This window comes from Somniosus microcephalus, chromosome 13 (genome assembly GCF_052327205.1).
Source record: "Somniosus microcephalus isolate GS21.2 chromosome 13, FLI_Smic_1.0, whole genome shotgun sequence".
NCBI lineage: Eukaryota > Metazoa > Chordata > Chondrichthyes > Squaliformes > Somniosidae > Somniosus > Somniosus microcephalus.
The window spans coordinates 19662496-19680065 of NC_140999.1; the positions used below are offsets into that span (position 1 = coordinate 19662496).

At 41.7% G+C, this 17570-nt stretch overlaps 1 protein-coding gene across 1 annotated transcript in view; it reads right to left on the reverse strand.

Moving 5' to 3' along the window:
* The window catches only part of rnf126 (ring finger protein 126), a 61185-nt gene that overhangs the window by 21604 nt on the left and 22011 nt on the right, over positions 1–17570 (reverse strand). The window contains exons 2-5 of the mRNA XM_086004600.1: positions 14099–14160; positions 9817–9880; positions 1800–2041; positions 1295–1363 (exon numbers count right to left, since the gene is read on the reverse strand). Of these exons, the coding sequence (XP_085860726.1) occupies positions 1295–1363; positions 1800–2041; positions 9817–9880; positions 14099–14160 (437 nt within the window). The remainder of the gene's footprint in view (positions 1–1294; positions 1364–1799; positions 2042–9816; positions 9881–14098; positions 14161–17570) is intronic.

The window sequence follows — 17570 nt, forward strand, 5'->3', positions numbered from 1 at the left end:
GGCATTTCCGATCTGTCAAGAAAGCTCTTGACAGATCTTCCACCTGCCTGGGAGAAGGGCCTCTGCGGGTGGAGAGTTCTGTTTTTTGGAGACCCTCCGCCCGCAGAAAACACTTACAATTCTTGTGCCTGGTAAAAGCAGGCGCAAGGTCTGCTTTTACCAGGATAAGAGTTGAAAAAAAGTTTTTGAAACATGTCCACTGATTTATCATTTAAAAATACTTTAAAGAAAGGTACGTTTATTTTTAGCCCCATTAAAAACTTTAATTATTTGTTTCAAAAAATAAAATTTTTGTTTAAAATACTTAATTTATTGTAATTTAAAGTCATTTTAAAAATGTGATTTAAAAAAAAATTTATTTAAAGTTTTACCCTATTTTGGGGGTGATCTCTATTCATATATTTGACAGGTCTTCCTGTCAAATGTATGAAGGGAGATTCCCTTCTCTGATTGGCTCCCCATGGCCCACATGATCCCAGGGACGCTGCGAACCGCCTGCGCCTCTGGGATACGTGGGCCCTGCACACCAGCAGTTTGGAGAGGCCCAGCAACGGAACTCTGCGCCTCCCGGGAGCCCTCGGGTCTTGGCGCAGATTTTTCCAGATTGCAGCCCTCCCTCCGCCTGCGGGAGGCCTGCGATCGGAATTTCTGGGCCATTAGAATGTTGCTTTTGCCGATATTGTTTCCTTACGCATGCATTGTTCGGGTTAATGTCCAGTTCAATCGAATTCTGGTTATTTCTGGGATCTTACATGTAGAATTTCCTAAACAATCTGCATTCCAATAATGGCATACACCGTTACTATTTTCAGGAAAGTCTTAGCAATTGTCGTGAGGTTAGTTCACGAAAAAAACTGAATAAAAATTTGCCCGCTCATTTTAGACAAATAGGTCTCAAAACAGATGGTCACAATTTTCAATAACTAGGCATTCAAACTTCAATACAGGAAACTTTCTGATATTCGGCATTGACGGGACCGAGCTGGTGCCGTACCATCAAGTGTGCCGGACATACCAGCGTTAATGTTGAGAGATACGGAACTGAAAAGCTCTGTGTGAATCAACAAACCCTGTTGCTTAGCAACAGCTGCAAGCGTCTCTAGCTGAAGCTGTTGCTATAGCTACAGACCTTGCAGTGTCTGACTGGGGAAAAAAAAGCAACGAGAACTAAAAAAAACTTATAGAAAACGGCTCCTGATTTTTGCCGTTAGATCGAGTATTCCGGACATATAACCTCCGGATAAACCAAAGTCTCCTGTATAAATCTTTTCAGTAGCTTTGGAATACAGCTTACCATGGACCCAGTCCCAAGTTTGGCACGGCTGTAGGTGCAATGATTCCATTAACCAATTGCTGAATAATTCTGTAATAAACCAAAGAAAAGTTTGAGTGGAGATTTATCATTTCAAACTACACTAGTTGCAGGCACACTAGTGTAGGCTTCAATCATGCATAATTCAACATATACCATCATAGTTTCTATTATGCCACATGCATCAAAATGCACCTCCATTTAAACCAGTATCTCAATCTAAAATGCTGTCAGAGTGCTCGGAGTGCACATTCTTTTAGTTCATTGTTGTGAATCCCTCACTCCAACTCATATTTACATTACATAACTTTCATATAGATGCCACCAATAATCTTCCTGGAGCTAGACGCTGCAGTCAAATAGACACCAAATAGCAGCTTTAATATAAATAAGCTACGGCTGAAGACAGGTATCAAAGTCAACATTTCACAATACAAGCGAGTTTCTTTCCTCTGTTGGATTCTGAAATTCCGGGAGGTACACCTACCCTTCTAGAGTTGGCACTCCTTCATTTCGTGTTGTAGGACGCCGTGATGGGAAGCGGGGTGCTCTGGGTTGCCTGGAACTATACCGTGGCCGGGACTGGTGTTCCCGCTCCCTCCTATTATCAGAGTCTCTGTTTTCTTCTGAGGGCTGGTTGGCCCCAAAGGAAAAGGGATCATCCAAAATGCCAAATGTAAACTGTCCATAGCTTCCTTGCGGTAAGGAAAGCAAGTGTTGGTCTAAACCCTGGAGTAAACAGAATTTTTAAAAGGAAGATTAGGAATAAACATTTTCTGGTTGTCATTAAAAAAAACATTTTTGCAATTTTTCCTTTGGTCCCCCCCCCTAAGCCATTTCCCAAAAGTAGTTCGGTAATGTTCTCCTAGGCCTCTAGAGGTTTAGATTTTCAATTTTCTCTTCCTGCAGGGGGAAGTACCTGGTTTCTGTGCAATACCTCCCCAAAAAATAAACTATTCTGAGGGGGGAGAAAGAGGAGCAGAAATAGGGGAAGCAAAATCACAAGACAAAATGTTTTACAGCATTTAAACCAGTATCTCAATCTAAAATGTGGTCACAAGTGTTCAGAGTGCACATTCTTTTAATTCCATTACTTCAAAAAAATGTAAGATGTTATGAGAGTTTTTTGTATTTTATTTCAGTTTTGAAATAGCTAGAGTTAAAATCGTTTTCCCTTACCTAACTTTAAAATGAAGATCAGGAGACTAGCTGTCTATGGAACAAGGCCAAGGTGGTTGATCTAGAAATAAGTCAGGATATAGGGGAGTTTGTTCGAGGTGCTCATTAAATTGTAAATGGTCAAGGCATCAATAGGTACTCAAAAACCAGACAAGGGCATACCTGGTTTATATTACATTGATCACCCATCATTCAGATTATCATGGATGATGTGCAGTCCAAAAGGTGTCAAAGTACTAGAGCATTCTCCTATATTCCATAGTTCTGATGGGAAATCTGAACTCCACAGATGAAGGTGTCGCTCACATTGTCCATATAGAATATCACATCTGGCAAATCTGACAGCTTTATCCAAAAATCTTGTGTTTACCAGACACTGCAAGAAATACATTCTAAAAGTGGCATTTTAACTGCTTATGGACTAATTCCAATTTTGTTAAAGTACTGTGTTGATTCAGTACCTTGCAATATTGTTTGTTCCTGGGTTAATTATCCCATGAATAATCTGACCAAGTAGTTCTAGCCTACACACATTGGTCCATCATAGATGCGTTTTTCATCTTTCAAAGACATGAGAATATTTGGGCATCCCATGCGTCCTTCAGTGAATTATGCACCAGGGTTAGGGCTTATTTGTTAACCCTGAGCACACTAACCCATACAAGACACATAAATTGGGTGCAGATTTTAGATCAAAGGAAACGGACTCTGGATCCATGTTTGTCCCATGAGTAGAGGACAACCAAGTGCTGGGTAAAAGCCAAACCATAACAGAAAGTATTACAAACATACAATACCATGCAAAATGGATTTAGCGGTGAAGCACTAAATTTCATTGCAAGAGTAATTAACAGAAGGAACAAACACTTAGCCGTAAACATCAGACTGTGTATTCTTACTCCTAATACTGTCCTTTGGAGTAGGAAGGAAGCATGGAACTATTCCTTTTCCATCTATATTTCTAAAAATTCTAAAAAAATTATCTGAAAGCATTGGAGCAAAACATTTTCCTTTTTGTATTTGGTGGCAGCATAAAGCTTTCTTCTGGGTTAAACTTGGTGAGGTTTAGCACAGTAGCAATCTTCAGCAGTTATGCTATTCTGAGGTAAATTTTCACCAGTTTTCAACAACATTCTAGAGGTGTATATACAATGCAAACTTTCTCTTCTTTGCCAACCTTTACCGCTCCTAAAGAGGTTACTTCTGTGCTGGGACATAGTTCCAGAGACTCTGGTCCCCCTTTTCTATCTCATCTAAGTGGCTATAATTCATGTGTGAATCTTAACAATGAGTGTCAGCAAGCTTTTCAATAGGAAGGGTCTGCGTAGGTGAACACAATCTTGTTCTTACCAGATGGTCACACAAGTGCGCTTTGAGCAGAGGTCACTAAATAGCAATCAAGAGCAAACACCTGAGGCTAACTCAAGTACTCTTGCCGCAACCCTGGTTCAAATTAACTTACTCAACACAGACCAGGGATCAAACTTGGAACATTCTGTTTTGACGCACTATACGTTTACCGCAATGCAGAGATGATTGAACTTTGAAATGCACATGTATTCAGTCTGATTCATACACTCAAAATCAGCAGCAATGAAAGAACAACCCACCTCAGGCTAGTTGTATTCTGTCACTGATTCAGATGGATGCTGCTTTATTCTGACAGAATAACTAATTGCGTTCACCAAACTCCATTTATCACATCCTTTACAGTATTGTATGCCACAAATGCCCTTCAACTATTGCCTTTGTGATTGTGTGAAGCTCCCCCCCCCACTGACAACAGTCTGGCTGCAGCAGCTCCATTAATATAGCCATGTAGATTCACATATTTAGCTTGTATCTCAGTATAACCACTGGGACAAGAATAAAACGGCATATGTAACTCGCCAATGTTACTGGAAAGATGGAACGAGGAAGGAAGTAAACAACATGTAAAGACTTTGTTAATTTCTATAACATCACAGAACTAAACCACCACAGCTGTAGTTCTTGAGGGTTTAAAAGTCGCTAACTTTCTAAACATATAGGGGCACAATTAAGTTTTCTTACAGCTAACTTTTGGGTTAAATATGTATGCTCTTGTAGTGTTTTGGAGTAAACATATGATCACTTTTACAGGAACTGAAATTATTTTTAGGTCATTCATACCAGCTTGTCCATCCTTAATTTGATAGCCATTCATCTGCTTCTGCCTCTTCCCTTCAGTAAGTAAAGAATTTTGATAAATATCACTGTACTCAACAGTAGTCTAAGGCACAGCAAAATAAACTTTTCCCCCAGATTACTGGCTCGCTAAGTGGCAGCATTTTCACGTGCACAGTGAACGGTGGTGCCTGGCTTCCCTGATAGTTTTAACCTTGTCTGTGGCAACATCTGAACAGGCAACTGTACAAGTTCTCATCATTATCTTTGCACCAAAAGAAAATGAGTGAAAAGATACAAACAGCCAGATGCACTGGTGAAGGCAAAAGGATTAGTATTGCTTCTTTGAAATTACCACCCCCTCCCTCCCCCCACCAAAAACAATTAAAAAAGCCATCAGAGCTTGGAATTTTTACAAACAAATACTATACTGTAGATATGGGCGAGACTGAGTGGTCAGAGATCACTGTACATGGTAAATATCAGTCTGAGGAAAGTACTCCAAATGGGTTGTGAAAAATAAAAAACTACAGATGCTGGAGATAACAGGAGGAAGCATAGCACTGACTTACCACCACGAGGGAGATTTCCTCAGTTCCCTATTAGTAATGAAATTCTAAGTGTTTGCAAAGAGAACGAGTATCCAATTTTGCAAAAAGTAGCACACAGAAGACACTGTCTCCTTCAAGTGGTAAAAGGCAGCTTGTTATGTTAAGCTGCACTCTCTAGCAGGGAGATTAAATATTTTATACTGATGGAACAAACACACTATGACTAATTATTTTAAGGTGGATCTAATTAACTTTAGCTACACTGCAATTCCTGAATAATGCGTGTCTTATTCTACTGCAGTTATAAATCATATACTCAACTTGGCCTTAATCTACACTGGAGACTAAAGTCAGCACAATGAAAGTCTTTTTAAATATCATTCCAAACATGTCAATTAAAATAAGCATGTGCACCATGTTGATACGTTTTGGAGGCATCATGCGCTAATACTATTAAGTTACACATAAATTACAACACAGAACCAGTCCATGCCGGCCCAACCAGTCTATGATGATGATGACATGGACATACAGCACAGAAACAGGTCATTCAGCCCAACCAGACCATGCCGGCGTTATGCTCCACTCGAGCCTCCTCCAGTCTTTCCTCATCTCACTCTAGCGGCATAACCCTCTATTCCCTTCTCCCTCATATGCTTATCTAGCCTCCCCCTAAATGCAACTATACTATTTGCTTCAACCTGTGGTAGCAAGTTCCACATTCTCACCACTCTCTGGGTAAAGAAGTTTCTTCTGAATTCCCTATTTGATTTGTTGGTGACTAACTTATATTGATGCTCTCTAGTTTTGCTCTTCCCCACAAGTGGAAACACGCAACACTGAGCCTTTGCATTACATTAAGTTAGTGTGGAATTCTGAGTGCATATTTTAAGACATGGAAAAATGCAACAGTTACATGAAGGAAATAGCTGGCTCAAGTCAAGACACCCTCTACGTGATACACAGAGAGCAAGTCCCCAAAGGCCAACAGCGCATGTGTGACTAAGCATTCTATAAACTGTTACAGCTGCACCTTAGAATGTGAACAAACACACAAAGAGCTCCATTCTACCCATGAACTAGGTGTGATTAACTGGAATGCAAGGAGAAAAAGGCTCTAAAACAATAAGTAAAAAAGTCTTCAACAATAGAGAATTACTGGTAAAATATCAACTTTTTTTGTAAAGCCAAGTGTAATCTTTTTCATTATAACCCAAGGTAATAACTATAAATGAAGATAACTCGGGTAAATTAGGGCATCTATCAAATGGAAGTTCTGCTTTTGTTTCAACATATGTGGTATATTGGCATGATTGCTGCACTCAAATTATGGTTTAATTTGAAGATTTACAAAGTACCAGTTGCCAAGCTTTGAGAGGACCCAAATTCAAAACATCCTCCACTGGGTTGAACAAGTTCAGAAACCAACATAAGCCATGGAACTGGATGCTAACCCAGAACTTCTGTGGAAAGGTCTTCACAGACATCCTGAAAACAGCATTCTGGGCAATTTGGGAGACAATTGCTGGAGACAAGTGTGGTGCACAGATTGACTCTCCAGTGTGCATCTGGGCCTCAACAAACAAATGGCCTGATTAGACAGATGCATATCCTCCTCCAGGGAGTTTTGAGGTAGTGTTGGGCTTCCTGAAGGGTCAGCATCCGTCACATGTGGCTTTAGTGGATTGTTGTAGGCCTTCTTGTTTTATGTATGATCTAACACCAGGTGAAGGGTCCTCCCACCAACAGACAGCACCAACGTTCCCTATAAGCCGCGCAGTGCTCCAAGGATCTCGCGCAGCCGGCTTTTCAATACAAAAACCGCATGTGCACGGTATTTTGAATGGCCTGCCAGCCCCTTAAAAGGGCCAGAAAAAATTAGAGGGAACATTGGATAGCACATCACAAATCTGTGCCTGTGTACTGCAGCTATGATTTAGTCTTCGCTCAAGGATTTGGCACTATCAACCTCCATCTTTTGCACCATAGAATTTTAGAAACTATGTTTATTTTCTTAGTCCATGGGTATGCTCATCATTCTGTGACTTGTAGAGTCAATATCATTCCAAAAATAAGGTATATTTCAATTTAAATTAGCTGTTTGGACTAAAATAACAGTTCTGCTCTTTCCTCAGTAAAACCGGGACAACTTTTGCTTAGTCTTCATCTCCATGTTACATCTTTTACTGCCACCAACACACAATCTGCCATTCAATAGGCTAGATTAGCTATGTAACATGCCTCATTCATGCTCATTAAGGTGGTAGATTTCAATTATGACCAGCTAACTTCTGACTGTCTTAGGTCACTGCCATAGAAACATAGAAGATAGGAGCAGGAGTAGGCCATTCGGCCCTTCGAGCCTGCTCCGCCATTCAATGAGATCATGGCTGATCATCCAAATTCAGTACCCTGTCCCTGCCTTCTCCCCATATCCCTTGATCCCTCTAGCCTTAAGAAATATATCCAACTCTTTCTTGAATATATTTAATGAACTGGCCTCCATCGCCCTCTGTGGCAGAGAATTCCACAGGTTCACCACTCTCAGTAAGATGAGATACAGGTAGACTACCTTTTATCCGAACTTCCGAAAACCGAAACCCTCTAAAAACCGAAGGTTTTTTCGTTAAGCGTAAGTCGTGCGCACGACATGACCAGAGTGGCGCACGACCCCGACCCCCGCCGGCGACCCCGACTCCCGCTGACCCCCCCGCTGACCCCCACCCCTGACCCCCGCCGACCCCGACTCCCGTGGACCCCCCCGCCGACCCCGACCCCCCCGTGGACCCCCGCCGACAAATTTCCCAGTCTTATAAAATACCTTCCGAAATCCGAAATTTTCCGAAAACCGAAACACGGCTGGTCCCGAGGTTTTCGGATAAAGGATAGTCTACCTGTACTGCACATTTAGTATTTGAGTCTCGTTCCCCAGAATAGTAAATGAAATGACCAGCAAGCCAGGGCATTTATCTTTGGTTGGTGGCAAGATTGTTGGCTGCTACGTAACCTCGTGGAATCTCATCTATTGCTGCTGCATAGTGGTAGCTAGTGAATGTTCACGAAGATAAATATCTGGCCATTAAGTCTGTTTGGCTTAATAACTTGAATTTATATAGTGCGTTTAACGCAGAAAAAATACTCCAATGCACGTCACAGAAGCGTAATCAGACAAAAAACGACAACAAACCAAAGGAGGTATTAGGAGGGATAACTAAAGGCTTGGTCAGAGGTGGGTTTTAAAGAGGATCTTTAAAAGGAGCAGAGGAAGGTTTAGGGAGGTAATTTTAATAAACTGAGGGCCTAGATGGCTGAAATCATGCTGCCAATGGCAAGGCAATTTCAGGTGCACAAGAGACCAGAGTTGCAGGAACACAGAGTTCTTGGAGGGTTGTATGGCTGGAGATGGTTACAGAGATAACGAGGGGCAAGAACATGGAGAGTTGAACACGAGAATGAGCATTTTAAATGTGAGCCGTTGGAACCGGGAGCCAATGCAATGGAATCGGTGGAGATTGTGGCAATGGCTGAAGATGGCGGCTTCGGTCTTCCCAACAAAGTTGGATGTCAAACAAACAGCATAACAACAGAGGCAGCAGAGGGGTCGAGAGAAGTGGTGGTGAGGTAGAGTTGAGAGTCATTAGTATACATGTGGAACATGACCACATGGCTTCAGATGAGGTCACCAAGGAGCAGCATGTAGATAGAAACATAGAAGATAGGAGCAGGAGTAGGCCATTCGGCCTCTCGAGCCTGCTCCGCCATTCAATGCGATCATGGCTGATCATCCAAATTCAGTGCCCGGTCCCTGCTTTCTCCCCATACCCCTTGATCCCTTTAGCCTTAAGATGAGGAAGAGGAAGGGTTAAGGAGAAATCCTTGGGGAGCTCCAGAGGTAACGGTGCCCGGGCAGAATGAGAAGCCATTGCAGGAGATGATCTGACTACAGCTGGATAGTAAGTATCGAACCAAGCAAGGGCAGTCCCATTGCGCTGGGCAGTGGAGAAGAGGCGTTGGAAGGAGGATGGTATATGTTTGACCGTGTCAAAGGCTGCAGAAAGTTTGATGAGGATAAGGAGGGATAGTGCACCATGGTCACAGTCACAAGGGCTGTCGCTCGCAACTTTGCTTCAAGCCCTTTCAGTGCTGTGGTAGGAGTGGAAACCTTTAAAGTATTGGGTCCTAGATGGCTCAATATAAATAACTACAGTACTGTTTAATAACCAGTCAAAGCTATTAGCTGCATCCTTTATTGAGTGGTTGGTGGTGTACAAATGAAGTAAAGAGCTATGCAAGAGTGGCATCCTACCACATGCTTAGTTTATTAGTGAATTGTGCCACCGATCCTTTCAAAATAAGATATTTATGATCTAAACCATCATGTTCTAAAAGTGATTTTTTTTACACACATTTTAATGAATACTTCTGTATTTACTAGGACTAAAACAAGGTGAACTGATACCATTGAGTTTTTAAAGGATTAATAAAGTTATAATAAACAAAGTATTCATTGAAAATGTAGTTCCATCAAAAAACAAATTAGGAATGGAGACAACACATTCATAAGAACATAATTATGCACTGCAGAGTAATTAAATATACTTGAAACCCTGGTAAAATCATGCTACCAACCTCAAATAACTGTCGAGTCTGGTCACTTGTGGAAGGTGTTGAACTTGAGCCATTTTCAGTATTTCTACAAGAATTCCAAATATTGCATAATTAACAATGTCATAATGTATAGATTCTATAAGGATTTGCAACTAGCTATTACAGATTAATGCACAATAAGGCAGGCTGCTTTGTCTGTACCAACTGCTGGATTACATTCAGAGTCCATGTGAAAGGTAAACATAGTAACACCAGCTTCAGTTAGGAGCTATTTTGCTCAATTTTGTTTCGAAATCCTAAAAGTTCCCAAGAAGAACTGAACATAATGTGCATCAAATGTCATCAGATCCATGGACAACTCGAGATTCTCCTTTCACATTCAGTTGCAAATATCCTTTGCAAGGTTGCAGTCTGCTGCTTTCATGACCGTTCAATGTGGCCAGCCATTCATTAAAAAAAATGTTTTATGGCTCATTTTAATTTAAATAGCAACATAATCAGCAGGTTCTGTAAAAAGGAACTGACTAAGAACTAGCCTATCCTTAGTTATTATTTAAAAGAAAAGGAAAGCATAGGGAGGACCTTCAATCAACACAAAGTACTTCCTTCCCCCTCCAGCATAGGCAAGATGATTTTTTTTTTTTTCAGTACTTTTAGCACAGTTGCTTACCCCACGTTCCCCTTAGAGACCTGCCATTTTTGGCTCCTCCTCTCATTAGGAAGCTGATTCGTGGACAACAATTCCAAAGCGTAAGCAGTTCCATTGGAAATGCTGCAGATCAGCATCATATCCAGCACTTGACACTGACTCGGAGGAGTCGGAGCAGAGGGGGGTGGGAAACCAGTAATGCCCAAACAATCAGCAATAATAACATAAAAAAATCTCATCAGCTTGGAAGATAATGAGGAGAATCACTTCAGGTAGTCATGTGTTCTAGTCCTACTGACAACTAACACTCAGGTTGAACACACAAAAAGAACATAATGGAAAGTGCATTAATGACAAACCTTTGAGCCATACAAGATCTTAAGCCAGACAACTTGAATAAAATATATAAACACAGACAGACAGGTTTTTTCCCTGACCGTTACATCAATTCCACGAGAAAGTAGTTCCTCTTCCTACCCACCAACTGCCCCCTCGGCCAAGCCAATTTTCATCTCTCCACTCCTGAAGGTAGAAACTCATGTTTGCATTACAATTGGATGTGCAGTAGCAGCTTTACAGTAATTTTTTTTGACATGTACTCTGGAAGAACTTTTATCTTTGGAGTGAAGAATAGAAACATAGAAGATAGGAGCAGGAGTAGGCCATTCGGCCCCTCGAGCCTCCGCCATTCAATGAATCATGGCTGATCATCCAAATTCAGTACCCTGTTCCCGCCTTCTCCCCATATCCCTTGATCCCTTTAGCCTTAAGAAATATATCCAACTCCTTCTTGAATACATTTAATGAATTGGCCTCAACTGCCTTCTGTGGTAGAGAATTCCACAGGTTCACCACTCTCTGGGTGAAGAAATTCCTCCTCATCTCCATCCTAAATGGCTTACCCCTTATATCCTTAGACTGTGACCCCTAGTTCTGGACTCCCCGACCATCGGGAACATCCTTCCAGCATCTAGTCTGTCTAGTCCTGTTAGAATTTTATAAGTTTCAATGAGATCCCCTCTCATTCTTCTAAACTCCAGCGAGTACAAGCCCAATTGACCCAATCTCTCCTCATACGTCATTCCTGCCAATCCAGGTATCAGCCTGGTGAATCTTCGCTGCACTCCTTCCATGGCAAGAACATAGGGGAGACGAGCGGAAAAATCAAGTAGGGTATGAAAGCTTTGCAGCTGTGTTCAACACACAGACCCTTCCCAACTACGAACTTACTTTCTCCATCAGCTCTTAGCACAACTGCATCTAGTCCGCAAGGAAAAGGATACCACAAAAGGTTATTAAAATAGACTTCATTGCACCCCCAAAATTAAACACTTTTATTAAATACTCAGTTCAAACAGAGGTCAAATACTTTCCAAGCTGGTGGAACTTAAGTGAACTTCACGTTTTCATGGTGGCATAAACAGAACAGAAATTTCTGCCACCATAAAATGCACTGGCCAACTATTGATAATGCATAGAGGAGTCAGCATGATCAGCAACTTGCGCCGTACCTTCTTGTGGAGAATTTTTGCATCAGAGTATTCCATGTTATTCAAAAACATAGCAAGTTTGAAAGCAGTAACATTAGCATTAGCATTCTGTGCAGAATACAGAAGAGCTCTCAAAAAAAAACTAGGCCATTCATTATTCTTCTTGCTTCACAATCTCATAATAAATAAATTCAGCACAATATAAATAACTCTCTTTTACATCGTCTTTCAGGTGTCAAGCATTATTTGCAGTGTACATTAGATCAAGATACAGGAAACTTTGTGCTATCCGGCACTGACGGGACCGAACTGTTGCCGTCCCATCAAAACTGCCGGACAAACCAGCGCTAATGTTGAAACATACGGAGATTTGGAGCTCCGTATCTGGCAACAAACCCTGTTGCTTAGCAACAGCTTCTAAACAGTCGGCCGTACCTTGCAAGCATCTCTGTAGCTTAGCAACAGCTTCAGCGAGACCTTGCAGAGTCTGACTGGTAAAAAAAAGCAACGAAAAGAAAAAAACCTAACGAAACGGCTCCTGATTTTTGCCGGTGGCTCGAGCATTCCGGACAGTTAACCTCCGGATAAACCAAAGTTTCCTGTAGTACTCAATTAAAATACGGTAAAAAGACCTCAAATTGCTCCATCAGAAAATGGAGATGGGCATTAAGTACAGCCTACAAATGTAATAGTGTGAATCAGTGTTCCATCAAGCATCTAGCAGATATATTCAGGTTACAGAGACAAATGTTTTTCTATACTAGCAATCTCCCATGTTCACAGTAAGTTAGACAATGGTGGCAGCAAAATAATACATTGTGGGTTATATGGTACAATATTCTTAAGCTGGAACTGTATTTATCCAGCCTGTCTTTCTAAGACTTTCCAAAGTCTTGTAAATAAGCACAAGCCTGGGGTCAATTAACAGTTTAATTGTTGTTGGGAGGGGGAACGTTTGCAGATTAACAAATGCCTTTAAATTTCCAGGCCAATCTGCCAATTTCCCTCATTAACAGCAAATATCCTGCAACTGAACACTGTGAAATGATTGCCATATTTTTGTTTATTGTACACTGTACTTTGACCATATACACGGTATGCTTATAATCTCCCAAACCGTTGATCAGAGAATCAGAGGATATATTAAACTGTGAAGCTAAAGTGCAACAAGAAGAAAGTGTGTTTACAGGAACTATACTCTATATACAAGATTTTTATATGTTACTTGCTGGTGTTCCATAATGTTGCTCACATTGTGTCAGAGGTTTTACCAGAACAGGGATGTTACACCAAGTAGGATTATCGGAGACACTGCTGTTCGTGGGCTGCCATGAAGATCTAAGAGCACGGAGGAGGAGGCCTGGAGTCTGGTAGTGCTTGGTTGGGGTATTATGGACTCGCAATATTTTTTTGGGGGGGGGGGGGTGGGTGAGAGGGAAGTTCGCGGATCTGGAAGCACTGTGGAGAGTCTGGGATAACCAGCTAACTTTTTTGAGGAAGTAAAACCACGAGAGTACTGTGGTAAAGTTCTATGTGTGTTGAAGTTCTATACAAAAGGCTACTAGTTACGCTCAAAGCTGTGGGGTTTCAGGATAAAAATTGGGAATGGATGAGAAATTGGCAGAAGGGTAGAAAACAAATGGGAGAGGAGCCATGACTTGGATTCAGAAACTCTAAGCAAATTGATCGAATTTACATGGTACCAAACTGAGTGCGGGGAATTGAAGGAGGCAGCTCAAAAGCGAGTTATTCTGTAACTGCTTAACATTATTGTGGTGTGCTAAGTCAAAAGGACACTAGAAATCTCTGCATATACAGGGCTAGTACCACGATAAAGTTCAGCACTTCTAATATTCTTACAAACACAACAGACAGCTTACTCTCTTTTTTTGGTGGGAACAGGGAAATGGAAAATCACAAAATACAGTCATACCAAAAGTACTCTGCAAATTCAATTCTGATACTCATACTAGGAAACCACTACACGATTACAGTTCTACACTTAGATTGGCTGAAAAATTATAATCTATTGGTTATCTCTCTCGTCCAAAACATATTTTGGGGGGCGTTATTTTGATGTCACAGAAGTTTCTTGCAGGATCTATAATTTTTTTTTAAATTAAAAAGCTAGTTATGACATTGCTGTACAATGATGCTGTTTTACCTTGGTGCTTGATCAAGTAATTCTTCTATAAAACCAGAATCACATCTTGGACATGTATATTCCTGGGGATAGAATAAAATAACATCATGAGGAAACGAAAACAGAGTAACATTTGAAACTCTGTTAAAGAACGCCAAAAAAATCTTTTAAGTTTTTATTTTAAATATAATGTGCATATTAGTCCCGGGTAACAATATTCAGAAGTACAACTACAGCTACAGGCTAGAGTAGAAATACAGTCTGATAGCAAATACAGTCAATCTGTATCTTTTCTTCCGCCAAATGTTTGACATTTATATCTTTCAGACTCATCATTTCCCCTGTTAAAATGGTTGGCAGACAACCCTCTACTGATGCTGCTATAAAACCATCTGCTACAAGGTAGGTAGATGATTGGCACAAGATGGCTGACTTGCCAATTCTCCTTGTGCTCATCTTGCGAAGGATCTTGTCGATGTGTCAAATATTTTTAATGGTGGTCTTAAGAAGAAGGGAACCATACAAGCAAAGAAACTGCTGCAAAAAAAGTCCACATAGCCTACTCAGTGGACTTAAAATTTAAGTACCCTTCTTTATTACTTTTTTTTTTAAGTTAATAGAGAAGAATAGGAAATGCAGGCTCAACACCTCAGCAGATTGGGCCAAAGTATGAGTAGATTGGACCTTTACTCTCTGGAGTTTAGAAGAATGAGCGGTGATCTCATTGAAACACAAGGGGAAAAATTCAGTATCGCCCCTTTTGGGGCGCGATTATCAGCTGGGCGCAAAGTTTAGTGCCTGGCGCTAATTAACGCCTCCGATGGCAAACTTGGCTTTGATCGCCCCTGGAGGTGATTGGAGCGCTACATCAGGTGCTTCACACCTGTCTTAAGGTGCAAAGGCCGAGGAGCGGAGCGCTACCTCAGAGCGCTGGCGAAGCAAGGAAGGGCAAATCAAAATAAACCTGCAAAGTGCCGCTCAATACCCAAAACTCCTTCACACAGCGTTGAATCTCTCCAGAAGTCTCTCTCTCTCTCTCTCTCTCTCTCTCTCTCTGATGCGTGGTGCAAAAATGTCACCAACAAAAAAAGGCAGGAAGTGGTCGCCTTTAAATAGCGCTCCCCCAGTCCCTTTCTGACTGAAAAACGCTCCCCTCAACCTGTCGTTGCTAGCGGCAGGCGGTAAGGCAGGGGGCACCACTCAATATCCAGTCCGGGGCACTGCGCACTCGATTGAAATCACGATCTGCCGGCGCAGGAGATCGTGGCGGTAGTGTTTAGCACCGCTGCAAAATGTTTAGTTAATTTTGCGAGCAGCGCAAACATTGCCGCGCCCGGGCACTAGTTGCTTTGCGCCCCATTAGCGCCCTCTTAAGGCGCTAACGGGAGGCGCAAACAACTGAATTTTCCCCCCATAAGATTCTGAGGAGGATTGACAGGGTAGATGCCGAGAGGTTCTTTCCCCTGGCTGGAGAGTCTAGAACTAGGGGGCATAGTCTCAGGATAAGGGGTAGGCCATTTAAGACTGAGATGAGGAGGAATTTCTTCACTCAGAGGGTTGTGAATCTTAAAATTCTCTACCCCAAAGGGCTGTGGATGCTGAATCGTTGTGCATTCAAGGCGGAGATAGACAGATTTTGGGACTCTAGGGGAAATCAAGATCGGGCAGGAAAAGTAGAGTTGAGTCGAAGATCAGCCATGATTTTATTGAATTATGGCCTACTCCTGCTCCTAATTCTTATGTTCTTATCCAATTGCAGTAAAGTAAAAGCTTTAAGCCATCTTCCAAATTATGTTTTCAGCTAATTGATGATTATTGTTTTGTCAAGATTCTTTTTGTTTTTCAATTAGTTGATGCACATTTTATAAATCAGACAATATTTCAAAGTATTCCCCTAGTTTTTTTTTAAACAAGTGATGGTTAGTTCTTCGTTGGAACATCCAGGCAATGATGCTGTCTGGGAGAGAGTTCACAGACCGAATGAGCTTTGTTGCTGGTATTCCATTCAGACTTTTGGATTAAAATAGAATGTCGAGTTACAGCTGCAGCTTGAATATCCCCAACATTAGCATGAGGTTCTGGCGCGAGCACCAGCAGCTTTTGTGGCTCTGGTCCAGTCACGACCTTGACAGTCCAGCAATATCCCAAGTGCAGTAGCTAGCGTGATATTAGCTGCACAAAGTAATTTTAGTTTTATAGGTCTTAGTGAGACAGACAGACCCAGACCGGCATTTTCATTTTGAAATAATTTCTAGTTAAAAGATTATCAATTTATTTATTGGTATAGCCAATAGAAACTGGTAGCGGTCAGACTTTGACCTGGAGTAAGCCATCTTCATTCAGCCCACTGACCCTATCTTTTATTTGCCAATGTCACTACAAAGAAAAATTCACACTCATTCACTACAGCCGGTGATTATTCAGTCAGCTGATGGGCAATTGCATGCTGATAATAGGCTGAATGAATTCCAGTAACTCCATAGCTCAGTAACACATTGGGCCAGTAATTCCGGTCCCAACGCGCGAGTACGGACGGGGTACTCACGCGTGGGCCCGTTGGAAGTGCCGGATTTCAGCATGCACAGCGCATGCGCGGGAAACCGGCATTTCCTCTCCATCGAACCAAGGGGTTAAGAGGTACAACGCGTGCGCGCAGGACTCTGCGCGCACACGTTGAACTTCCTTCTTTTTGACAGGTTTGCGCGTGTGCAAGCGACTGAACTTTTTAGAAATGAAAAAAGGAGGCGTAAGGAGTGGATTCTTGCAGGTAAGTGGTCTATTATTTAAAATTATTACATTTTTTCCACAGATTCATTGTTTTTAAGGACTTTACAGTAAGGTAAGTTTATTTTTAGACCCGATTTCGTAAAAAAATATTTTTTTCAAAAATTTTATTAATTGTTTTAAATAGTTTTTTTTAGTTATTTATAGTTTATTTAATTTTTGGGATGTTTTTTAAAATTTTACTTAAAGTTAAACTAGTCTTTTGGGCGCCCGTACTTTTCATGAGTTTGACAGTCTTTACTATCAAACTCATGAATGAGTTTCCCCTCCCCTGATTGGCTGCAGAGTGCTCACCTGATCCCAGCCGGCACATCGCACTAACTACGCCGCTGGATCAGGTAAGCACATTGCGCCGACATCTGAACCGGGCCTGTGACAGGAAATGCAAGCAGGCCTGGGCTTCAGATGTCGGCGCGCAGGGTGAGTGCAGATCGGGGGCTCGTATGCGCGGCAAGCACCCGATCCTAATTTCTGGCCCAATAATTACTTATATACAATTACAGTTCAGCAACGGGAATAACCAGCACGTGTAGTATGCAATTAGGCAACATATGGGCCCGTATTTTCCGATGCCTGCGGGTGTGTACACACCCGTAGGGACATCGGAAATGTCGGTTTCAGACATGCGAAGCGCATGCACCGAAAACCGGCATTTCCGATCTGTCAAGAATGCTCTTGACAGATCGGACGCCTGCCCTGGAGAAGGGCC